The sequence below is a fragment of the Stenella coeruleoalba genome, assembly GCF_951394435.1.
Source record: "Stenella coeruleoalba genome assembly, chromosome: 14".
In the NCBI taxonomy this organism is placed as follows: domain Eukaryota; kingdom Metazoa; phylum Chordata; class Mammalia; order Artiodactyla; family Delphinidae; genus Stenella; species Stenella coeruleoalba.
Window position 1 is genome coordinate 27,495,307 of NC_137160.1, and position 25,035 is coordinate 27,520,341.

The window sequence follows — 25,035 nt, forward strand, 5'->3', positions numbered from 1 at the left end:
AGACTACACAACTGGGGGAATTATGATTGGAGAACAAAGTGTGTTATAGACACAAATGAAGTAAAAATAATGTAAACATTATCAAGGAGGAGGTGGAGGTACGATAGTGCTAATCATCTCATCCTTTCACGGGCGGGCTGTCAAACATCTGAAACTGTCAAAAACTGAAGTAGGTCATTAAAATATTTTAATGTCTCAATCCCCTTAATTATTTTCATAAACTCCTTTTTAGCTTTAGAAGGATATTTTAGGAATTAATTTTTCCTGTGGCAAAGAAACAATTATTTGAAATTCAGCAATTCCTTCAGCTTCCTTTCAGTTTTCTTTTCTTCTGTGAAATTTAAATAAAATCAGGCTTAATACTTTATTTTTAAATAGCATGTAGAATATAGTCTCATTCTTTTAAAATTACTCATGCCTGTCTGTCCATCCTTCCTGCCTGCATATCTGCATAAAGAAATGTCCATTACAATCATCACCTGGTGTTAATACTAATTATTTTTAGTTGGTGGAATTTTGGACAGTTTGTTGCTTTCTTCTATGTATTTTTCTTTTTCCTTATTTTTGAATAATGAGCATGTATCATTTTAATAAAATGGATAAGGTCATTATTTAGAAAGGACAGATGAGAGTGGGAGAAACTTTATAACATGTAAGAATAAGTATTGATATTCATAATAAAGAACTTCTACAAAATAATAGGAAAAAGGCAAAACACTCAGTTAAAAAATTGCGATAGGGCTTCCCTGGTGGCGCAGTGGTTGAGAGTCCACCTGCCGATGCAGGGGACGCGGGTTCGTGCCCCTGTCCAGGAGGATCCCACATGCCGCAGAGCGGCTGGGCCCGTGAGCCATGGCCACTGAGCCTGCGCGTCCGGAGCCTGTCCTCCACAACGGGAGAGGCCACAACAGTGATAGGCCCGCGTACAGAAAAAAAAAAAAAAAAAAAATTGGGATAATGTGAGTAGGTAACTCATAGAAGAATATATACAAATGTCCAATAAATATATAAAATGCATAATCACACTAGAACTCAAGGAAAAGCAAATTAAAATGAGAGTTTTTTTTAACGTCTGTCACTAAAGACTGGTAATAATTAAAAAGGAATTATAATATCCAGTGTGGGGGAGGGTTTCTGGGAATGGGACTCTTACACACTTTTGGTGGGAATATAAATTGAGAAGGCTTTTTTGGAGGGCGATTTGGCACTATTTTCCAAAATTTAAAACACATATTCCTCTGATCTAGTAAATCCACTTTCTCAGAAGTCCTAGCCTAGAGAAACATTCTCAGAGATGCCCATGAATGTCTGTCTGAGGATGTTCATTTAGCTTTTTTTGGCAGTAATGAAAAAACAAATAGGTGACCCTGAACTGTGGAAAACTCCATATTATGAACACGGTGGTTAGCATGTACTGATAAGGAAAGATCTATATGATGTATTTATTACTAGGTGAAAAACAGAACAGCAAATAATAGAATGATCTCAATTATGTAACCGTTGTGTATTTGTGAGATACAGTTATGTAAATGCAGAAAAAGAACTGGAAAGGTACATACCAAGCTTAGCAGTGGCTCCCTCTGGGGAGAGGAGTGGGATTGGGGGATAGCGTGAAGGGGGACTTTTTGTGTTTTATTCCATATGACTTTGTGTTGTGTGAATCTTTTGCAGTGAGAATGTATTCATAATATACTTTTTTTTTTTTAATTTGAAGAAAGTGGGGTAGATGAGCTTAAAGGGTTTAGATAAGGCTGGGGCTGGGACACAAAGTGGAGATGGTGACAGAGGGCCATGAGGCTAGGGGAAGGGGGGAAGTGAGGGATGTTTTGTGCTTTACACAGACCTGTGCCACACCGAGTAACAAGCAGATGTTCTTGTGAGACATGCCAACTTCAGGGTTTATATTCTGAAATTCCCCTCTCTTTGGTATGGTTTAGCTGTGTATTTGAATTGACTATGAATGAGGAACTCTATAGGTTGGTTAAAGGATACTCTTAGAGAAGATGGGAGGGGTGGGCCTTAGGATTGCAGCGTTTCGTGGAAATATCTTTTACTCCACTTATAAAAGGTATGTTTTATATCTATATAGATTTATATAGATTATTTATATAAATTATGGATCATAGTTTTGAAAATTATTCTGTAATGTGCTAGCCAGTATTGGTCAAGGGGCCATGCTTGGTCTGGCTTTAATATTCAAGCTAGAGACTTTTTGCTGGAGAAGAACACCTTAGAGATGAAGGCCACTGTTCTTTTACAGTTCCTCCTGGTTCTGTAGAGGAGAGTTTCACATTTTAGAGAAATGTGTCATATCTGAGCTTCTACTGTCAAGGGTACAGTTTTGCCTTCAAGGGAAGTGCCATGTGTCTGAAATAAGAATCAGCCCTGAGAAGGACTCATAACCCTCTTTTATGTTCCTTTTAGGGCATCAATTGAAGAGAAATATGGCAAAGATCTGCTCGGCCTCTCTAGGAAGAAGCCATGTGGACAGTCTGAGACCAAGTAGGTGCCACATTTCTTTCTGGTTTCTAGGTTGGCTGATACCACTCAGAGCCCCCAGCACTTCAGCAGGCAGAGCTGGCCAGTAGGGTGAAGTGTGTTGGGTGAAAAAAAAATTTTAATTTTTTTTTATTTCTAGTTGTGAAAAATATATAGAAAAATAGAAAGAAAGCTGAAATGAATTATGAAGCCATAACCCATTAATATTTTCTAAATTTTCCTTGAAGACCTTTCCTATATATACTTTTTATAGGTAGAATTATACATAATTTTATGCTAGAAGTTTAATAGAGAGGGTATTCTTGTTTTATTTATATGTATATATATGTGTGTGTGTGTGTGTGTGTGTGTGTGTGTATAAAACACACCCATAGTTTGTGATAGCTACAAGAGACTCTCTTTGCACTATTTCATAGTTCTCACCACCAGTGTGAGATTTCTTTACCACAATTATTTATTCTTCCATCATTCATTGAATACTCTGAGGATACAGAGATGGCCAGACATGGTGCCTACTTTAGGAACACACTCCCTCGTATACAGGGCTGGCTTCCTGGGCAGTCGTATAGGATCTCACACATAGATAGGCTTCGTAATTGGTTTAATGCTCTTTGCCGTCACTATTTGAAATTCTTAGTGATTTATAAACAAGGGGTCCTACATTTTCATTTTGCAGTGGGCCTCACAAATTATGTAGCCAGTCCTACTCACATGGAAGTTTCTAAATTCCTTCTCTAACATAGCATACTGAGGGAGACTAGGGGGAAATTGTTTAGGCAGACCTTTGAAGATCTCTGCAGATGTAATCACACCTCATGCTGACATGCACACTGCTTTGGCTGTGCTGTAGACAGCTGCAGAGACACCCTGAGGTCTGTGTCCCCTCAGAGGTAGTACAGGGAGCAGACAAGACATTGCCCTTCCCCTTCTCTTCTCTTGATCCTAAGACGCACACACACACACACACACACACACACTCACTTATCCCAGACTACAAAGTACTGGATTATTGAGGAGGAGGAAAACATTGGGAGATATTTAAAATATTAACAGTTACATAAACCTTAAAAACTTGTTACCCTCAGACAGAGGAAATTAGTACAAGGAGAATTTGTTTGTTGATTATATTCTATATATTTTTGATGTTTTAAATGAAAAAATTTAAAACACACTGAAAAGTAAAAAGACAAACGTAATGAATGGCTGTGAATCCATCACCCAGATTTAACAATTATTCATACTTGTCATATTTTCTTAATGTAGTTTTTTGGTGTTTAAACCTGGAGTCAGCTATTTTTCCACATATTTCTCCAGGTTTTCCTTTCATGATTAATCATATTTAGAGATGAAACTCTGAGTTCTAGAGTTGGTCATTGTCACAGAGGTGTCACTGTTTCTAGGCTGTTTCAGGGGACAGATTTTAAAAGCCTGAGTTCATATTGATATTTCCAATTCTAATTAACTTTACAGTTCACTTAACTTCTTTCATTTTATATTTATTTCCTCTTGCACTGAAAAATCTTGGTTCCTGACAATATTAGCAGAATTATTTGCTTTATATGACAATATATAGTAAAATGTTTCAAAATAATAATATTAAACTGCTACTAACAATAAAACTTCTGAATGAAACTTAACATTTCTTTGCAGTTCTTTTCGCAGTTCTTCTTGACCTTATATCCCTCTAAGAACACTGTGTTCTAAGGTCATGTAAAATACTATTTTCTGTGTGATTATGTAAACAGTTTTATATATAGTTAAGTTTGTTTGTTTTAAATTTTAAGGATTAATTTCTTTTCCTGCTTGGTTTAGTTTCTTTTTTGAATATGTAAAACATTTCTATGTTAGAGGTCAGAATTGCATAGTATTAGGTAGGTTTCACTGTTATTCAAGGAGGGTTTAGATACTTTCAAGGAAGATTAGTGGGTCAGTTGATCCAAAAACTTGTTTATTCATAAAGAAGCATAAGCCATTTGGGAAGATATCCAAAAAAATTTTAGGTGATGTGATGGAAAATAGCCATATTCTCTCACATAGTACTTCTTGAAAAATATATTTGGCAGAATGAGTCTGATCCAAAGTGATATTTCTTGCACATTTGACTTAAACTTGGTAAATTCATTAAGAGACTATAGCGCCATTCTCTTCTGTGACAAAAGCCCGTCAGTTTTCCTTCTAAGAATTCCTCAGAGAGGAAGGTGCAACAGGATATGAGACCTGGGGACTGTGTTTCCAAGGTGGAAGTGAAAGGCCATTCAGGTACTTCTGTTTTTGTCACCTCCAGGGTGATCTTTAGGAAGGTGCCCTAGATGAGAGTGCACGACTTTGTTTGTCCAGGGACTAAATAGGATTTTTTCACCTCATCGACCACTTTGAGAGACTTCGGCTTTCTGATGGGCCCTGTTAGGGTTTAAGGCCAAAGTGCTTATTAAAAGGTGGCAGAATATTTTCTTTTCCCACAGTTAAGGAGAACACCAGGGAGAAGAGGGCATGGACGTTGAGAGAACACCATCCCCAAGGTTCAGATTCTATCCTCAGATTGTCGTCAGTTTTGGACATGGGAAACAGCAATAAAGTGATGGTGTGGGACAACAAAGCTGATGACAAACTAAAGGGAGTTTGGGGCTTCTATCTTAGTGGTGTTTTAGGCAGTCACTTAGGGTAGGAGAAAAATTTTGGACCCTGAACAGACTTTATCTCTAAGTCACTTTCCAACTCCACAGCTCACTATGGGGAAGACTTCTAGTTGTATCTGCAGCCATAGCCATCTTTCTCCCTCACTAATTCCAGTCATAAGTCTGCTCCCCAGTGGGGCTCATTCATCCTTCTGGGCCACTTGTGCCTTTGTTTGGATATGGACACTTTTCTAGTGCATTGCATGCCTTGAAAAATTGTATCATAAGATGGATAAAGTGTATGGAGACTGTGCAGTTATGTTTTTCTGCTTAGTGTGTTTGTAATAACTGGGAATGTTTATGTGAGAAAAGGCAGGGAGAAATAAGAACGCTTTGTTTTGGGACAAATAAACAGAGTGAGAAAAATGAGGTGTAGCTAAAAGAAGGGGCCAGCTGGAAGATACAAGTGTTATTAGTTTGCAAAATAGCAGAACTTTCCACCTACATATATACATATAGAATATGATCCATGATCCCATGCTGTTGTGGCTGGGGGCTGGGGGACCATGACTTCACTAAGTCCCATTCCTTCTTGAGTGGCTGGAGTGAGCCCAGTGAGATATGCTTCCATGAAAGCGGCAGTGAGCAAGAAAATCCCCAGGGCCACTTCACCTTAAAAGGAGGCTTTTTTTTTTAAATTTTTTTTTTTGTGTGTGATAAGTGAGCCTCTCACTGTTGTGGCCTATCCCGTTGCGGAGCACAGGCTCCAGACGCGCAGGCTCAGCGGTCATGGCTCTCGGGCCCAGCCACTCCGCGGCATGTGGGGTCTTCCCGGACCGGGGCACGAACCTGTGCCCCCTGCATTGGCAGGCGGACTCTCAACCACTGCACCACCAGGGAAGCCCTAAAAGGAGGCTTACTAAGGAAGTGTAGGATGGGGGTGAACTAAAACCATGGGCAAGGGCGAGCTATAAGGGAGGAGGAGCCATGGGTTATGAGGGAAAGGCGCAGGGAGACGGAGAGAAGGTATGAAAAATGAGTTTGGTCTTCTCCACAGAAACTGTGAGGTAAGAAATGTGTCTTGTTTTAAGCTGCTAAATTTGTGGTAGTTTGTTCATCAGTGGTGGAACACTAAATCGATGTGTTTAATGTCTGTCTCCTCTGTTAAGACTCTTAAGTCTGGGACAATATCTGTCTTGTACTGTTGAATCACCAACATCTATTGCAATGCCTTGGCCCATAGTTTATGTGCAGTAAGTATGTGTTGATTGAAGAATGGATGAAAAAGGAGGTGATCAGGAGCCACAGTTTGAATCCTTCCTTTATGTATTCATATTTCTAATTACCATACTTTAAAGAATGACTGGTATTCTTATGAGAAAGGGACCATAACTCCCATATTATTGTTGGGAGAAATGAAGCATAAAGAATTTTGGCATCTGGCTCCACCCAGGTAGACAGTGAAGCATTTATGATGCTTGTGCCTGGGACTGAAAGGGTAAGAGAGAGGAAACTGGACTGAAGAAGTCTTGATCTTTTGGTGTCTTCTCAAGCTCCCAGGCAAAGATCAGACCGTAGGCTATCAGTTAAGATGTGGGCTGGGAGAAACACACAATGGCATTATAATAAGGTTATACAGCCAATTTCCAGAACCGAAATTATAAATGTGCTTTTTTTTTAAGCACCCTGAAGCGGGCCCTTGACGTCTTCAAGCTACGTAAGTGATTCTTTAAAAATGTATTTGCTGTCTTTGGCAAGCTCTGTGTCTGTCGTCAAAGGTGCGTTTTAATTTGAACAGCAATCTCATACTGGGTGAAAAAAAAAAAAATCAGAGCAACTCCTAAGGTGAGGAATAGCCCTTCAGAGTTGAAATGAGCTGGAGAACGGTCCACACTTGCACGTTATGATGTACATTTGACTTACGTAGGGCAGTGGTTCTCACACTGCAAACTCAGGGTGAGGCCCTGGCACTGATCTTCCAGGGGTCCTGTCCAGTTCTAGTATTCCCTGGGCCTGTTACTCAGAATTTAAGACTTTAAGTCCTTCTGTTCTTCATGCTTCCAAGCTAAGGGCTTTAATGTGGCACAGTATGTGCTTAACATGTTTCTGTAGCTAGTTGAGTGGTTCTAGACATCTTTCCGTTTCAGTTCATGCAGATCTGTCTCACTCTTACATTTAAAATATTTTTATTCTACAAAATGCCACATTTCCTCCAGAAAGGTGATACTGATTTTTTCCCCACCAACAATGCTGTTTTTCCCCATGCTTGCCAATACCAAGAATTTTTACACTTTAAAAATTTTGCCAAACTGAAAGGTAAAAAGTGATAGTTTTCAGGGTTTTAAAGCTTTGTGTTTTTTCAGTAGTTTTAAGGCTGAATACATTTTCAAATGTTTACTGGCTATTTGGCCAATCTTTTTAAAAATTTCATGTTTTTTAACCATTTAAAAAATACTGGAGTATATATATTTATTTTGATTTGTGAAAGCCCTTTGTTACATAAATTGCAAATATTTTTTCCAGTTTGTCATGTACCTTCTAACCTTGTTCAAGGTTATTTGACACACACGCAAGTTTAAAATTTTTTCTTAGGTCAGATCTGTCAGTCTTTCTAGCTTTAATGCCATCTTCAGTTTGTTTTCTTAGAACAAGAAAGGTAAGCATTTCGGTTTTTCTATTAAAAAAGTAAGCCGTGCTTATTACAAAGAAAATAAAGGGGAAAACACCAATAATCTTTCTATCCAGAGATAAATTTCTTATGGGCTCATGAGATTTTAGAGATGGAAAGAACCTCAGAGTCATGTAATGAGAAATAGGATCGAATTTGAAATTGTAATGGGTTTAGTAATGTGTGCTAGCGTGCAAGCTCCATGAGCTTCTCCCTGGCCCTGGGCATATGCACTAGGTTAGTAGCAGTTAGTGGTAGGAAGCTAAGCTAAAGGTTTGCCAGCTCGGTCTTGGTGGCCAGGGCAATGCTGGGCACATGGAGGGGCTCAATAAATGTTGGTGACCAAGTGAAGCAGGTTAACTTTACCACTTGCCCTAGCGTTTTGTATGTATTTAAACTTTTTGTATAGTTTCTTTGGTTTGAAATCAGACATGTGTAGATCTTTTTTTTTTTTTTAATTCTTTTTGCAGAAATAGACAGTGTGGCACAAAGTCACATTCAGCTTGCACAGACTCTAAGAGAAGAGGCCAGGAAGATGGAAGAATTCAGGGAAAAGCAAAAGTTACAGCGAAAAAAGGTTGGGTTTACGTATGTGTTAAGATGTTGCCATTCTTCCAGCAGAAAATTCCAGGCTTGTTTGTTCATTAAACTCCTTGACCCATTTCCTACCCTCAAGCACCCACACTCTTCTTTTAACCTATGAGATTATTTACTGGGAACCATACGGGCACTCAGTCTAGATGGTGATGCCTCTGTGCCCATTTGCACGTTAGGGCAGTTCTTTTTTAATTGCTGTAAGAGTCAGGGATCCAGCCTGCTTTCCTCTTCTTTTTATATCTGCTGCCACTGTTTAAACTATGACTGGAAGGGGGAACCCCTCTGTCTTCATAAGGGTCTAGCATGTGCTACCAAGGTGGTAGGTTCTCAGACGACACTCCTCCTCCTGGACAAGGCAGTAAGGGGAGGATAAGAAGTAGAGGGGACCCATGTTCTCCCTGGAGACCATAATGTCGTCCAACCACCCTATTTTACAAATAGGGAAACTGAGGCCCTGGGAAATTCAAGTCTTTTTGGCCTCAAAGCAGATGTTTACAGGCTCTTTTTCATTTATAGGGTTTAATCTGGCCAATTATATGGAAGGAGATGGGAGTGAACAAGAGTTAATAAAACTGGTAAACATTTGGGAAGTTATAGGCATCAAGAAAAGAAGTCCAGATTTATATTAAAGTGTTCCTTAGACTAGACCACTGTTCTGACTTCCTTCTGTTTTGTTCCTTAAAGACTTGTACATTCAGGTTGGCCTGGCAGCCAGATAGGGCCCTTCCAGAACTTTTACATTTAATTAATTAATTATTTAAATTTGTTGGCCACACCAGAAGCACAGAGTCTTAACCTCTGGACTGCCAACCTCTGGACTGGTCTCCAGGGTTGGAATGAACTTCACATGGGGGATAAGCTCTTCCCTATTTGGCATCCAAACATTCCCACCCAGGTCTCTCCATACAGCTCTGCATGGACTTTTTGGACATCTTTCTTCATCTTGGCCCTTTAGTGTCTGGAAGTCTGCAGTGTGTATTCAGTAAACAGCTGGCTCTACCCCTACCTCAATCTCAGCAACTTTGCCTGTGGTTCTAAATCAGAGTCTAATTCCAGCTTCCTTGGTGGCCACTTGGCATTCAGAGTGGGTGGCACTATCTTAAGAGCCTGACTGCCTTACATATATTGTCATTTCATGAGCCGCTCTTAACTGCTATACCTCTTATAGGAAGGAAGGGTAGAAACCAACAGTTAAGGAACATCATGTCAGGTGTTTTCACACAAACTCAAGCTTCATGTATGAGGTTTGAGGGGGTGCATCTGACCTAAAGTACTTTTCAGAGCAAAAATAATATGTATATTACACCCATCTACTGGACGGTCAAACTCTTTTTGGCTGACATTGCCAGCCCTGCCTGCCTCTCCAAAGGATTTACAATTTTTCAGAAGCAAAATGCCTTAGACAACCAGAGTCTCTGCACACATGATTTCCCCTAAGAGGAGAAGAGGGTCATTTCCTCACATTATTAAGTGCCCTCGGTTGCCTTAGTTATTTCAGGGAGAGTTTTGTTAATTTTGCAAGGCTTCTGAAACTTCCCTTCCTAGCAGGTTACAAAGACCAAGTTCTCACAGCTAGAAGAACTGTTCTGAATTCTCTTAAGCAACAGAGGCGCCTGGGCTCCTTCCACCACTGTCACCCAAATTCCCTATATTGTGTGCTCTCAAGAGCAGGAAAATACCTTCTGAGCTTTCTTTGCAGAGTCCGAAGTTCATTAATAAATTTGTAATTACTTGTGTCGCAATGAACTCTGGGTTGTTCCACTTTTGTATTGATACCTTTTTTTTAAAAAAAAGCAAACTTTTGCAGAAAATGTGTTAGTGTTAACTTCTCATTTTCACTGGTCAAACCCTGCATGCGCTGGTCTCTCAATTCTTGGAAATTAAGCCATTTCCAGGAAATCCATCAGTTAGTTTCTTTTAGCAAACTGGGACGGGGGAGGTACAGATGGAATGGCTGGTAGAAGTTTTGGTGAACTCACTTACAGAACTACTGTTTTCTGAGGGTGGTAACCAATGCGGCCATGGCCATCTCTCCCACACAGCATAGAGCATGGCTAGAGAGACTGACGTGACAATAATCATGACAAAGTGTGATGAGCCTTAAAAGGTAGGGAAGTGAAGGTGCCAGCTGAACATGAAGTGGGGACACTTAACCTAATTTATAGGTCTGGGGAGGCCTTCTGGAGGCAGCGACCTTGAAGCTAAAGCCAGCAGAGTGAAAGGCAGTGTGGGTGAGGGCAGAGAGAGAGGAGTCTCTCACCCCTGGAGGTTGGCAGGCAGAGAGGGATCTTCGGAGCCACTCTCAGGAGGCTTGACTTTTTAGGTGCTGGAGTTCCTTCCCAGCCCAGAACGTCCTAAGCCTGACAAAGGCAGCATGTGGTCAGTCATCCTCTCCTTTGGTGCCCATATTAAGATAGGGACGATCACAGCAGAATGTTCTGCCTGTGTCGAGAGCAGTCTCCAAAGGCAACCTCTTTGGTCACGCAGGTTTTCACTTCCAGTTTTCAGAGTACAGTCTGAATGTATGTAGACAAACAGACCACTCAGCAGCTCTGTCAGTAATTTACTGCAGGGTCACTTGGGTCATTTATAAATCTCTTCTTCCTTTTCCCCTCCCTCTTGCTTCTCCCCACTTGATAGCATAGAGGATTGTGTTTTTGCACTATTTTGTGTTATTGATAACAAAACATAATCAAATTTCTACTGGAGTTGGTCTAAGCAGAAAGAATGAGTCCTAGAAGGAAAACTCCCCCAAGGAGTTCTGAAAGAGGGGACCTCCCTGGCAGTCCAGTGGTTAAGACTTTGCACTTCCACTGCAGGGGACACGGGTTTGATCCCTGGTTGGGAAACTAAGATCCCACGTACTGCATGGTGCGGTCAAAAAAAAGGAGTCCTGAAAGAGAACTTGTGACTTTCTGGGGTCACCATGAATAGACCACCTTACAAGTGAGTATGGACATGAGGAGACTTAAATCAAGGTGGTATAGCAGACAGAGCTGGACTGGGTGTCACTGAGTGGCCTTGAGCAATATCACCTCATGGGCCCTGGGGATCATACCTGTCAGATGAGAGCTGGACTGCTGCTTTCTAAGATCCTGCCGACATACAAGTGCCAGGAATCTTTGAAGGCAGAGAGAAGAATGGTGTGAAGTAGAACTTTGTAGACACGCGAGAGGTGCTTGAAGCAGGTGTTACGTAGAACTTGGAGATAAGGAGGCCTGGCTTGGGCCATAAACTATAAATTAATAGCAGCTCCCAAACAGGAAGAATGGCAGTGTGTATATTCGGAGTAGAAAGGACCACGGATGGACCGACGTTGCTAATTGATCTGCTCTGTGGAGCCTGGGAAAATCAGGGTTTATTATTATGAATAAACCCTGCCCCTCCTGGCAGAGGCACATAGATGCTCACGTGAGCCACACAGCTCCCTGTCTTTGATGGCAGGAAGCTGCCCATGAGTCTTTCCCTGTCGGGTCACGTTGGAGCCCTGTCTGTTCTCATGTCCTTGGAGCCTCCTTGGGACCATTAGCTACCTCCTGGTCCCTCAATTTCATCTGGGCTGGAAGATGGCTGTTCTGTTCCCTGAGGGGCCCTTGGGGCTCCCCCAAGGGAGTTTCGTGTATTCCACATAGTTCATATTTGAAGTGAGACCATCCCAAACCTTCCATCCAGATATCTTGAAAATCCATCCATGTTTGTGTGCTATGGTAACAGACAAAATCTTAGTTTTCCAGAAGAAAGAGAAATCTTTTGATATCATTTTCAACATTATTTTGGATTATATAGTTTTGTATAAGAGCAATGCCATAGCTCATTTTGAATTATTGCATTTCTTGGCCTTTTGGTTTTAAAGAGCTATCATAAGGATAATGATAGTTTTGGATAATGATTAGGAACAAGGGCACAGGAGTCTGGCTGTGCCCAAATCCCAACTCTGCTACTTGTTGAGAGTCTTACCTTGGGTGAGTTAATCCATCTCAGTTTACTGTCAAGAAAATGGGGATGAGTGCTCACAGTTGTTGTGATGCATGAAAGTTACTTAGCACGTAATAGTGCTTAATAAATGGGAGCTACTATTATGTCTGAGAGCTACATTTTTATTATTAGCTCCATTATTTTGACTAATAAAAGTATTAACATCACAGCCACAACAAAGAAGTTGCTCCCAAGTGAACTTGAAGAGTAGCTTACCTTTCCTGGATTAGATGGGGTAAAGAGTAGGGGAACAGCTTCTTTTAGCTGTCCCGCAAGCATTTCTTCCCTTCATACTGCTTGGGCTCCTTGCTGGTGAAGGACGTGCCATTGACAGATGCCACAGAAGTGAATGTTTCTGAGTCTTTAACTGTGCTGACATAGGCTTACAGAATAAAGACCCCTTTTAAAATATAAATGGTGCTTTAACAAAGTTTTAAAATCTAAGTTCCTTGATTCCAGATTTACTGATGAGGATACTCTAAGATGATCAGTGATTCTCAATAGTGGCTAGTGGCCACCCAGGCTCAAAGGTGGGCAAATTGTTCAGCTTTTCTGTGCTGCAGTCTCCTTACTTGTGAAATGGGAGTAATAATAAATAGCACATCTACCCTCTGGGTTGTGTGAGGACTAATTGAGATAAGCCACGTTGAACACTGAGCCCTCAAGATAAGCTGGTGTTAACAATTGGTTTTGATTATTAATAGTGCCTGTTCTCTCTGCACAGACGGAGCTTATAATGGATGCTGCCCATAAACAAAAGAGCTTACAATTCAAGAAAACCATGGATGTGAGTCTCACTATGTTGCCTTTTTTTTTTTTTTTGTAATGGTGATATTTTCTGATATCCTGTGCTATGTATCAACATATTCCTGAAAATAACATTAGTGAGGTGTTTTAGGGAAAACAGCCTTTGGTGGTTTGACTTTCTATTTAAGGCCTTGGAAAGGTTGAGGATGAAATCAGACAGAAGAAATACAATGATGTTATCTTTCTGGCAACCTGGGAAGGTATAGCAAGTCAACTTAAATATTTCAGACCAGGACATGTATACTTTATGATGTCTTTTATCTTGTTGGGTTTGAGCTTCTTCCCTGTTAAGACTGTTTTGAATCTTCTTCCCTGTTAAGACTGTTTTGAATCTTGATTTCTTACCTATTTTTATTGAGTTTTAAGATATCTGCAAATAGTAAAAGCCTCCTTTACTTTAAGTAATTTATTTTAAAAATGCTTAACAAGATAGAACTAAGAGAAGTTGCTGGGGACCTTACTCTAGCTTTTCATGAATCTCTTAAAAATGAAACTTTGTTACTGGAACATCTGTGACTCCATCTTTGTACAGAAGTATCATCATGATATTCTATGACTATGACATCATATCTGGTAACTTTGTCAAAAAAGAAAATGTCACCAATGTTGATGGCGTATGCAGTCTGTTCTGCATTTTTTATTCTTTGATGCAGAGCACCTGAAAAGCGATTGATAAATAGGGAATGATGTCAGTGTAATGCAGAAATGGTGTTGGTTGATATATGATTACTCCCAGAACTTTTATGTTTTGAGCAATCTGGGGAAAGCTCTCTCACAATTAAAGAGAAAGCCTTATTGAAATATAATTTTCCTATTTCCTCTACCTACATTTAGAGCCATAACAGTGTTAAAATTTTTCCTTCAACTGTCAAAAGTAATTTAGAAAACTCAGAAGAGAAAGGAAGACTATTGTATTTACGGATTTTTTGCTTGGTGTGTGTTTTTTCTTGTGCTGTTCTAAGGTTTCTTCTTTTATAATTTTCTTTTGCTTGGAGAACTTCTTTAGCCATTCTTCAGGGTAGGTCTGCTAGTGATAACTACTCTTAGTTTTCCTTTAGTGATTTCCTCTTCATTCTTAAAGGATATCTTCACTGGGTATAGGATTGTGTGTTGACAGTTCTTTTCTTTCAGTACTTGAAAAATGTTGTGCCACTTCCTCGTGGCCTCCATAGTTTCGGATAAGAAAGCTGCTGTAATTCAAACTGATTTTCTCTTATGGATAAGGTGTCATTTCTGCTTTAAGATATGATATTTTCTTTTTTTAGTTCTCAGAAGTTCACCTCTGTGTCTTGTCATGGATTTCTTTGGCTTTATCTTGTTAGGGGTTTGATCAGCTTCTGGAATCTGTAGGTTTATATCTTTTGCCAAATTTGGAAAGTTTTCAGCTATTCTTTCTTTCTTTTTCTTAAACTTTTTATTTTATATTGGAGTATAGCCAATTAACAATGTTGGGATAGTTTCAGGTGTACAGCAAAGGGACTCAGCCATACATATACATGTATCCATTCTTCCCCAAGCTCCCCTCCCATCCAGGCTGCCACATAACATTGAGCAGAGTTCCCTGTGCTCTACAGTAGGTCCTTGTTGGTTATCCATTTTATTTTCTTAAAAAATATTTATTTATTTAGGCTGCGCCAGGTCTTGGTTGCAGCACGTGGAATCTTCATTGCAGCATGCGGGATCTTTAGTTGTGGCATGTGGACTCTTAGTTGCAGCATGCATGTGGGATCTAGTTCCCCAACCAGGGATTGAACCCAGGCCCCCTGCATTGGGAGCGAGGAGTCTTACCCCCTGGACCACCAGGGAAGTCCCAGTTATCCATTTTAAATATAGCAGTGTGTTCATGTTGATCCCAAACTCCCTAACTATCCTTCCCCCCGGTAACCATAAATTCATTCTCTAAGTCTGTGAGTCTGTTTCTGTTTTGTAAATAAGTTCATTTGTATCATTTCTTTTTAGATTCCGCATGTAAGGGATATCATATAATATTTATCTTTCTCTGTCTGGTCTTTTGGCTAGAGAGGGGAGGTTTTCATTGGGGCTTTTTTTATTTGTTTATGTCCACTGGCATTTCTTGGTTGTCTGCTGCTTTGGCATTCATTCTGTGATATAAGAGGCCCAAAGAAAACCCAGGGCACTCACTTCTAGGTTTCTCTCTGAGATCAAGGACATCAGCTAATCTGCCTTCTTCTCTCCACCTTTCAGAATCTTATGTTTGTTTTATGTAGACTGTCCAGGGGTTTTAGTTATACTTGTGTGGAGGAATAAGGTAGAGTACATCTGCTCCATTTTCTCTGGAGCCCATATAACCTTTTAAAACGATATTTTACGATATGCTTTTAGAGCCATAAATATGATCATAGCCCATCAATCTTACACTAAGAATCTAAGACTCTATCTTTAGGAAATCATCCAAAATAAGAAAAACAAAATGCACTACCGTGTTCACTACCTATAATGAAAACTACAATGTACATGATTTAGTGACAAAAATGGAGAAAGATTAAATTGTGTAACCTTTAAAAATATTATTATGAGGACTATGTAACAACAGAGAAAAAGTGCTTAATATGTCATATTAAAAAAACAATGCACGAAAGAGAAAGATTGATAACTGACATTAAAATTTAAGACTTTTTGGGACTTCCCTGGTGGTCCCGTGACTAAGACTGAGCACTCCCAGTGCAGGGGGGCCCAGGTTTGATCCCTGGTCAGGGAACTAGATCCCACGTGCCACAACTAAGAGTTCTCAGGCCACAATTAAGAGTTCGCAAGCTGCAACTAAAAAATCATGTGTGCGGCAACTAAGACCCAGTGCAGTCAAAAAAAAAAAGTATAAAAAAATTTAAGACTGCTTTAGAGCAAAAGAAAAAAATATCATCTTATACATGATAACAAATGGGAAAAAATATTAGTAACTTATATAATTTATAACCAGTTAGTGTTCCTAGTATAGACTGAACTCTTAAAAATCAATTAAAATGAAGAATGCTCCAAAAAAAAGTAGGTAAAAGACATGAAGTAGAAATGACATATCACCTTAGTAATGAAATAAATACAAATAAAACAAGGCATATGCCAACATTCTCAACTCTAGTATTAGAAAAGGTTAAAAACATTGTCTTATTTTGGTGTTGGTAAGAGCATGAGGCCATATACCCTCACGTACGTGTTTATAGGAGTATGAATTAGTGAAAACAATTACACTTCTAGGAATCTGACCTGTAAATTCACACTACCCAAAATAAAAATCGGAGTATTTTTATGTTATACAAAATGGGAGATAAGGTAAATGTCCACCAGTAGAGAGTTGGTTAAGAAAATTATGGCATTTATATATGTATGTGTGTGTATTTACAACCATTAAAAGTGTTCAGCTACAGCAAAGCAAAGGAAACCAGAAACAAAAAGAAAAGATAACCCATAGAATGGGAGAAAATACTTGCAAATGAAGTGACCAACAAGGGATTAATCTCCAAAATATCCAAACAGCTCATACAGCTCAATAACAAAAAAAACAAACAACCCAGTCATAAAATGGGCAGAAGATCTAAATAGAAGAAGACATACAGGTGGCCAGAAAGCTCATGAAAAGATGCTCAACATCACTAATTATTAGAGAAATGCAAACCAAAACTACAATGAGGTATCACTTCACACCAGTCAGAATGGCCATCATCAAAAAATCTACAAACAATAAATGCTGGAGAAGGCTTCCCTGGTGGCGCAGTGGTTGAGAGCCCGCCTGCCGATGCAGGGGACACGAGTTCGTGCTCCGGTCTGGGAAGATCCCACATGCCGCGGAGCAGCTGGGCCCGTGAGCCATGGCCGCTGAGCCTGCGCGTCCGGAGCCTGTGCTCCACAACGGGAGAGGCCATGACAGTGAGACGCCCGCGTACCCCCCCACCAAAAAAAAAAAAAAGAAAAAAAAATTGCTGGAGAAGATGTGGAGAAAAAAAGGAATCCTCCTACACTGTTGGTGGGAATGTATGTATGGAGGTTCCTTAAAAAACTAAAAATAGAACTACCATATCATCCAGCAATCCCACTCCTGGGCATATATCTGGAGAAAACCATAATTTGAAAAGATACATGCACCCCAATGCTCATTGTAGCACTATTTACAAATAGCCAGGACATGGAAACAACCAAATGTCCATCAGTAGAGGAATGGATAAAAAAGATGTGGTACATATATACAATGGAATATTACTCAGCCATAAAAAAGAACTAAATAATGCCATTTGCAGCAACATGGATGGACCTAGAGATTGTCATACTGAGTGAAGTAAGTCAGACACAGAAAGACAAATATATGATATTGCTTATATGTGGAATCTAAAAAAAGGGCACAAATGAACTTATTTACAAAACAGAAACAGACTTAACAGATATTGAAAACAAACTTATGATTACCAACAGGGAGAGGAGGGGAGGGATAAATTGGAAGATTGGGACTGACATACACATACTACTATATATAAAATAGATAACTAATAAGGACCTACTGTATGGCACGGGGAACTCTACTCAATACTCTGTAATGACCTATATGGGAAAAGAATCTAAAAAATAGCGGATATACATGTATATTTATAACTGATTCACTTTGCTGTACAGCAGAAACTAACACAACATTGTAAATCAACAATACTCCAATAAAAATTTTTTTAAAAAGTGTTCAGCTGCAGGCTTCATGCTTGATACAGAGAAGTGTGTATAAGATATTGTTGCATAAGAAAAGAATTGTTGCATGAATATCTTATGTGCTTGTAATTAAGAAAAGTTATCAACTTTTGTTTCTATGTGTGTGTAGCAGAGAGAATTATAAGGTTGTTTACTGAAAGGTTAACCCCAACTGAACTGCAAGGGATGCTGAGAAATGTAGGAAAGCACGTCAGATATTTGATGAGCACAAACCATCTCTGCAAAGGTGTCTTGATTCTTAGTCAAGCATTTTTTGGGGGGAGTATCATTTTTATTTATTAGCCAACTGATTCACAGCTTTGCTTTGTTTGAACAAGTTAAGTCTTTGCTTCAAGAGTTGAAACAGAAAATTATTTGATTCACTAACTGTAGTTTGTGAACTATTTTCATACTGCTGATAGTAATGGTAGCACAGGAGAGACCACGGCCTACTTTTAAACTGGCTAAAACAGAATTCTATAAATCAAGAAGGAACATGACTACCCTTGAGCTACAGAAATGATGGGATTGATGCCCTCCCCACTGTCCACATGCTATGAGGAGGCACGTTAGAATACTGAAACATAGTTATAGTTACCAGGACCAAGTGATTGCATCTAAGTTCTGAGGTTATGAATATTACATATTCACATCCTATAGTTACATAAGTGTTTGATTTTGCCTATTTCAAATTCCATCTTTTGTTTCAGTAAATTTTTAAAGCTCATGTACTTTGTTTTTGCCAAATAGGAGTCGTTACTTCCTTGATCAGGTTACCACTACATACATGATTTGGAAAAGGGCTGGAGAGACCTTCCAAAGATAGACAAGAAAGAGCATGTCCTCTGAGTGCCCCCAGTCTAGTGGTGATCAGAGCCCTAATCAGTGAGCCCTCTTCTCTCCTGGGCGTGGGGGGCTAGGGTCACCGTCTGCTTATCTGTTTTGATCCTCTTTTGACTCATAACTACAAAGGCAAAGAAGAACTACGAGCAGAAATGCCGAGACAAAGATGAAGCAGAGCAGGCTGTCCACCGGAGTGCCAATGTGGCGAACCCGAAGCAACAAGAAAAGGTACCTGGGAGAGCAGACAGCCTGAAAAATCTGAGATTTACATATATCAAGCTAAAGCCAATTAATAGTCTTAATAAAAAATGGACTTGCACTCTGAGCTCCTGGCAATACCCTCCTTCAGGCAATTAGAGTCCTCGGAGCCAGAAAAACCCTTGTCCTATTTTGGGGGTCGGGGAAGAGCTAGAGGAGCATAGCCACAGGGGAGGGGGTTCTGATGTTTTCATCTTTTTTTCAAAACTCAGCTCATGTATTCTTTATAGCTAGGCTGCCTCCTGCTTGGGTGTTTTATAAATTTAATTTTATAAAATCTGGATATAAGATCATCAGCAATCAGAAGGTAGGGAGGGATATGTTTTTAGGAAGATGTAGGGCAAGATGCTCGATGGCTATTTTCCAATGGTGTTAAGATTAGAGGGCAAGTTGAATGACTAACTCATGAGAGAAATATAGGTTAGACTTGAACTACAACTTGTCTCTTCTCAGTCATTGCTTTAAAATCTGTTTTGCCTTTAGAAGCCTAGCCCAGCATTCCTGACCTCTTTTTTTGTTTGTTTGTTTTTGTTTCTGTTTTGTCCTCACAGCTTTTTGTGAAACTGGCAACTTCAAAGACTGCAGTAGAAGACTCAGGTGACGGGTCTGCTCCCAAGGATGGGGGAGGATTGTGGTGGGGCTTATGTTATCCTAAATCTGTCTGAGAAAGGCAGTTTTATATACCATACAATAGTGAATGTATACATCTACCGTAGGATTAACAAGGTATGAGAAGGGACGGAGGGGGAAACAGGGAAGGAAGAGAGAGGGGAAGGGAGAGTATATGGGAACCTGGGAGAGTGGGAGGAAGCAAGTGAGGCAGCGGTTTCTGGCCATTGCTGCCTTAGGTCTTGCCGCCTGACAGGTGACTGAAGGGTGGGGGTGGGGGGGGAGGGGGGGGTCAAGTGGCAGCTGCTTTGGACCAGGTGCTCACTCCGATTTATTGGGAACATCTATCTTAAAACCCCTTTTCAGCCCTGATAACTCTTCTCTGCTGTGAAAGAAACAACCAAGTCGTGAGGCCTTGTCATCACTGAAGTCTAAAATCCAAACCAAGCGTTTGCAAAGGCTTCTAATTCCCAGCCACAGTTTCTTGCCGGAGACAAGCCTCTCACAACCGTGGTTGCTTAAGTTTCTGAATCCAAAACTGAAGTAACTTGGTAGTTCACTTTTCTGCACCCCTCATTGTTTGTTTAATTTTCCTGAAAATGGTAAGAGGTGGAAGGAAACCCTGGCTGAGGTTCCTTGTCAGCTTTCACTTTTCCTTCCTTGGAGCATTTCTGGCTAATTGCTTGGTTTTTCTTTATAAAGAACGTGATGCCCACCTTTGCTTACTTTTCATGGGTCTGCGAGCCCCCTCCCATCCAGTTTCCAGACCCAGGCCCCTCCCCTCCATTGCAGACAAGGCGTACATGCTGCACATCAACACTCTGGATAAGGTCCGTGAAGAGTGGCAGAGCGAACACATCAAGGCCTGCGAGGTACCTGGAACCCGAAGGGCGGGTCTTCCTTCCTCTACTTCTGTAGAATTACTTGAGGGCAAATTAGAAATCTGGAATTTAAGTGGAGAGTGGAAGGAATTGGAATGCTTTCCCCTAAACCTTGTCTTTCTGCTTCTTCCCGATCCTGACCATGCTGTCCCACTCTGTTCATGGCCTTGCTCTGATGTTTGATTCGCACGGGTATGAAGCAGCTGAATCAATTAACAGTTAATTCATTGATTTCCTATCGAGAGCCTCACCTGTACTTGCTCTGTGACAGAGGAATGCAGATGGCAGGAGAGCTGAGCTAGAGTTTTTTATTCTCACACCTTTTGTTTCACCATTGCCCCCCTCATTTTCAGCACATGCCTCACAATGACCCAGAGGAAATAAAGACACAACCTGGAAACTTCCTCAAGTTTCTGTCACCCTGTCTACACATTTTCCTTACCAGTGGTTCTCAAAGGGAGGTCCCAGGACCTGTACAAACATCATTGCCTTGTTAGATGCAGATCTTGTTAGAGATGCAGAGATGCAGGTTCTCAGACCAACTCCAGGCCTCTGGAATCAGAAACCCTGGGCATGGGCGCAGCAGTCTCCATGTTAATAAGTCCTGCAGGTGACTCTGCTGTGAATTCAAGCACGAGAACTACTGATCTTTACCACCCTCCCTTCTCCTGTGATAGTGGTAAAGGGCTGCTCTGCCACCACTGGGCTCAGGATCCTCCAGCTGGCTTTCCCCACCCCCTTGCACACAGCTCCCTTTCACAGTGGACTTTTATTATCATTCACACCTCAGCTCCTTCCAGCTTTCAAGCCTGCCACTGCTGCTTCTCCCTTCTCTTCACAGCCAGGCTTCCTGGGGGAATTGCCTGCACATCCTCATTGTCCTGCCTGTCCCAGTGGCTGTGTCTGGGGTCTGCTCCCCTGCAGCTGTTCTCCCAGAGGAACCAGTGGTCCCCTTGGTGTGAGGTCCAGCATGCCTTTGCAGTTTCTAATTTTATTTGACCGGTCTTTAGCACCTGAAACTGTGGGTCCCTCCTAAAACACTCTTTTCTGCTTTACTTCCTTAATTCCACAATCTAATGGAAAAGCCTGAAATAAGAGCATTTTTATATGGTTTTAAAACATGCAAAGCAATATCATATACATCTTATGGATACATATATATTGTCAAAATCTGCATAAGAATGATAAAATTTAGGATAATGGTTATCTCTGGGGGAGGAGGAACATAGTAGAGATTGAAGAAAGCACACAGAGGCTTTAACAGAATCTGAAGCAAATATGGCCAAAAGTTTTGACAAAGCTGGGTGGTTGGTATGTGGGTCTTCCTAATGTCAGTCTCTATGATTCTGTCTACGTGAAATAGTCTATAATAAAAATAATGTAATATTCGTATGTAGTACTTATATACTGTATATGAATAATAAAATATTTATAGATGAAATAGTGTATTTGCTTCAAAATACTCCAGGGAGTAGGTGCATTGGTAGGGAAATAGGTAAAACAGTCAGTTGTGAGTGGATAAGTGTTTCAGCTGGTGATGGGTACATGGGGATTCATTATGCTATTCTCTCTCCTCTTATATATGTATACAGTTTTACATTATAAGAAGCTTTAAAATGTAATAGTTTTGTAGTCAACCTTTAAAAAATACATTAATATATAACATCCACTGTTGAATACTATAGCATCCACTTTATAGAATAGTTTGATTTTCCATAAGTTGTATTTGCTTATATCCAAAAACTATTGTTCAGGCAGTGACTTTTTAAACAACTTTTTTATTAAGGAAATTTCAAACATACACAAGGATAAAAGACAAGTGCAAGGGCCCCCATGTACTCATCAACTAGCTTCAACAATTGTGACCGTCTTGCCAGTTGAATTCACTCATTCTGGGAGGGGGTGAGAAGGAGGGCAACTCTGAATTGGAGGCTCTGGCAGGCTGCCCAGGTACAGATGCCCATTAGGCAGTTGGAAATGTGAGCTGGAATTCAGGTTAGAACATTGACGTTTAGGTTCATCATCACCTCTTACCTTCAGAACTATATCCAGTCCTATTTGTGTTAATATGTTATTAGAATCCATTTGCATTCTTTGCCTGAGTAAGAGTTTATGAGCTTCCTCGGTGGGTGGGAGTACGCTAAATGGGACAATAAGCTTACAGATAATTCAAGGTTGAAATTGTTTCTTAAGTCATAGCCAGTCTAGACAAATGGCCCCTTTCTCTGCATATGTACGTGTAGTTTTGTTTCTGTAGGTGTTTGAGACTCAAGAATGTGAACGAATAAACTTCTTTCGGAATGCACTGTGGTTACACATGAATCAGCTGTCACAACAATGTGTCACAAGCGATAACGTAAGTCAGAGGCATCCACGGAGGATGCTTTGCATATTAGATTCATTAGAGTGGAAGGAACCATAAACATTTATTAGTTCACCCCCCTCATTTGAGGCCCAGGTAGGTACAGTGACTGGCCCAAGTCCACACGGTGAGTATGGACCCAGATAAACACCTAACCTGCCTGACTCTTGTTTCACTTTACCACTATGACTTTCTCTCTAAGAAATAAAGGGTCAGAGCAGGAGAGCAGAGAAGGGAGACCCAAATGCAGTTTAATTTATGGAAAACAGAGATGTCACAAAATGAATGTGAGTCCCAGAGACTGCTCCGGTCTGAAATGAGGTCACTCCAGGACAGCACCAAGGACTAGCAGACTGAGCCATGCCCGGGCTAACGGTCACTCCAGGGCTCAGGATTTACTTCAGCAGTGTTCCAGGGCCATTAGTGATCCAGATTTAACTTGTACACAGCAATTGTCATGGGTTCCCAGGTCTCAGGGGGACATGAATCAAATTATCACCACTTTCTTTCCTAAGAAATAGCCACCCTCGCTTAGATGGGACATTCACTTTAGAAGAATAATTAAACACCCAGAAAACAAGTAGGATTGACTGGAAGAACTTTTCTCCAATTGTCTTTGCATTTGTGTGTAGAATTGGTCATGGGACTTGGTATCTATTTTCTTTGTCCCATCAGTAGTTAAAAAAAAAAATCTTCCCACCAAGGTTTCTGTGCTGCTACAAAAAAAAAAAATCTATATTTTTTTGTCATCTTTAAAAAAAATTTAAATGCAGATATGCATCAGAGAAATCCCTTTATTTGAGTCCAGGACTTGGGAATGTCTTCTTTTTTCTTTTCAAAGCAAAATTTGGAAAACAGCCATTCATCAAACCTCCTATTTTAATAAGCTGTGTCACCATTTTTATGGACATATACCTCTACCTTGATTTATCTTCTTTTTGTTAGATGTATGAAGAAGTCCGTAAGAGTTTAGAAATGTGCAGCATTGAGAAGGACATTGAGTACTTTGTGAATCAGCGCAAAACTGGACAGACTCCACCAGGTGAATGGAGCTGTAGGGTGGGGGGTTAATTAAGCAATTCTATTAGTCTTTCTTGTCACAGATCATTGAGAATGGAAGTCATCAGCCTCTTAATGTTTTACGTCTTGATCATTCCTAGCACCCATCATGTATGAGAATTTCTACTGCCCCCAGAAGAATGCTGCCCCACCAGGAAAGGCTACAGGGTCTGACTTGGCAAGGTAATATCCAGCTTTCTTTCACATGTAGAAAAGTACTTTTGGGGACTTCCCTGGCAGACCAGTGGTTAAGACTTTGTTCTTCCACTGCAGGGGGCGCGGGTTCGATCCCTGGTCAGGGAACTAAGATCCCACATGCCGCAGTGTGGCCAAAAAAAAAAAAAAAGAAAAGAAAAGTACTTCTAAAGAACATTTTTATTTTTAGTGTTCCAATTCTAATACGGACGTATTAGAATCAGAACATATCTCTACCATTGCATTTGCTTAGTGAGTGCTAGGTTTTTGGCAATAGCATTTTTAGGACAAATGTTAAATGGGTTGTACTAGTCATAGTTCGAGGGGGATTGTATCATGCTTGAGTGTAATTATTATTACTCATGCATGAATCCTATACCTTTCTTGTAGAAAGCAAGAGTTGGAAAACTCTGGCCCCCTGTGAGTCAAATCTGACCTACCTGTTTTGGTAGGGCCTGCAAGTTAAGAATAGTTTTCATGTTTTTAAATGGTTGAAAAGAATTGAAAGGATACTATTTTGTGACATGTGAAAATTACATGAAATGCAAACATCAGTGTTCATATGTAGAGCTTTGTTAGAAGATGACTGCACTCATCTGTTTCCATTCTGTCTACGGCTGCTTTCTCATTGGAGCTGAGTAGTGATGAGATAGAAATGCTGTGTGGCCAGAAAAGCCTAAATCATTTGCTATCTGGCCCTTTACAGAAAAAGTTTGCTGCCTTGATATAAAGGATCCTGAGGGAAGAGAAACTTCTGTTTCACATACAGTCACCTCGGAGTCTAAGCTGTTGAATTTTCAGTCCAGTTTTTAAAAAGATAAGGGAGTGTTTGACGGGGAAGTGCAAGTTCATCACCACTGTTTAAGAATGCCAAGCGCTGCTCAAAGCAGTAACTTTGAGTTAGTTCCTTTAACCCTGACAGCAAGGTAGGAACTGTTTGACTTCCCATTTTTCTATCAAGGTGATCAGGAACTCTTGCCC

At 40.3% G+C, this 25,035-nt stretch overlaps 1 protein-coding gene across 3 annotated transcripts in view; it reads left to right on the forward strand.

Annotated features, from left to right (window-relative positions):
- PSTPIP2 (proline-serine-threonine phosphatase interacting protein 2) overlaps positions 1 to 25,035 on the forward strand; it is an 83,251-nt gene that overhangs the window by 53,820 nt on the left and 4,396 nt on the right. For 2 of the 3 annotated variants that reach the window (XM_079942755.1, XM_079942754.1), the window contains 9 exons: positions 2,425 to 2,502; positions 8,253 to 8,359; positions 13,079 to 13,141; positions 18,820 to 18,918; positions 19,500 to 19,545; positions 20,350 to 20,429; positions 22,696 to 22,794; positions 23,746 to 23,842; positions 23,961 to 24,042. In XM_079942755.1, coding sequence (XP_079798881.1) covers positions 2,445 to 2,502; positions 8,253 to 8,359; positions 13,079 to 13,141; positions 18,820 to 18,918; positions 19,500 to 19,545; positions 20,350 to 20,429; positions 22,696 to 22,794; positions 23,746 to 23,842; positions 23,961 to 24,042 — 731 coding nt within the window. In that variant the 5' untranslated portion in view covers positions 2,425 to 2,444. Of the gene's footprint in view, positions 1 to 2,424; positions 2,503 to 6,796; positions 6,832 to 8,252; positions 8,360 to 13,078; positions 13,142 to 18,819; positions 18,919 to 19,499; positions 19,546 to 20,349; positions 20,430 to 22,695; positions 22,795 to 23,745; positions 23,843 to 23,960; positions 24,043 to 25,035 lie in introns of all 3 variants that reach the window. The other variant, XM_079942753.1, reaches the window with a different exon arrangement.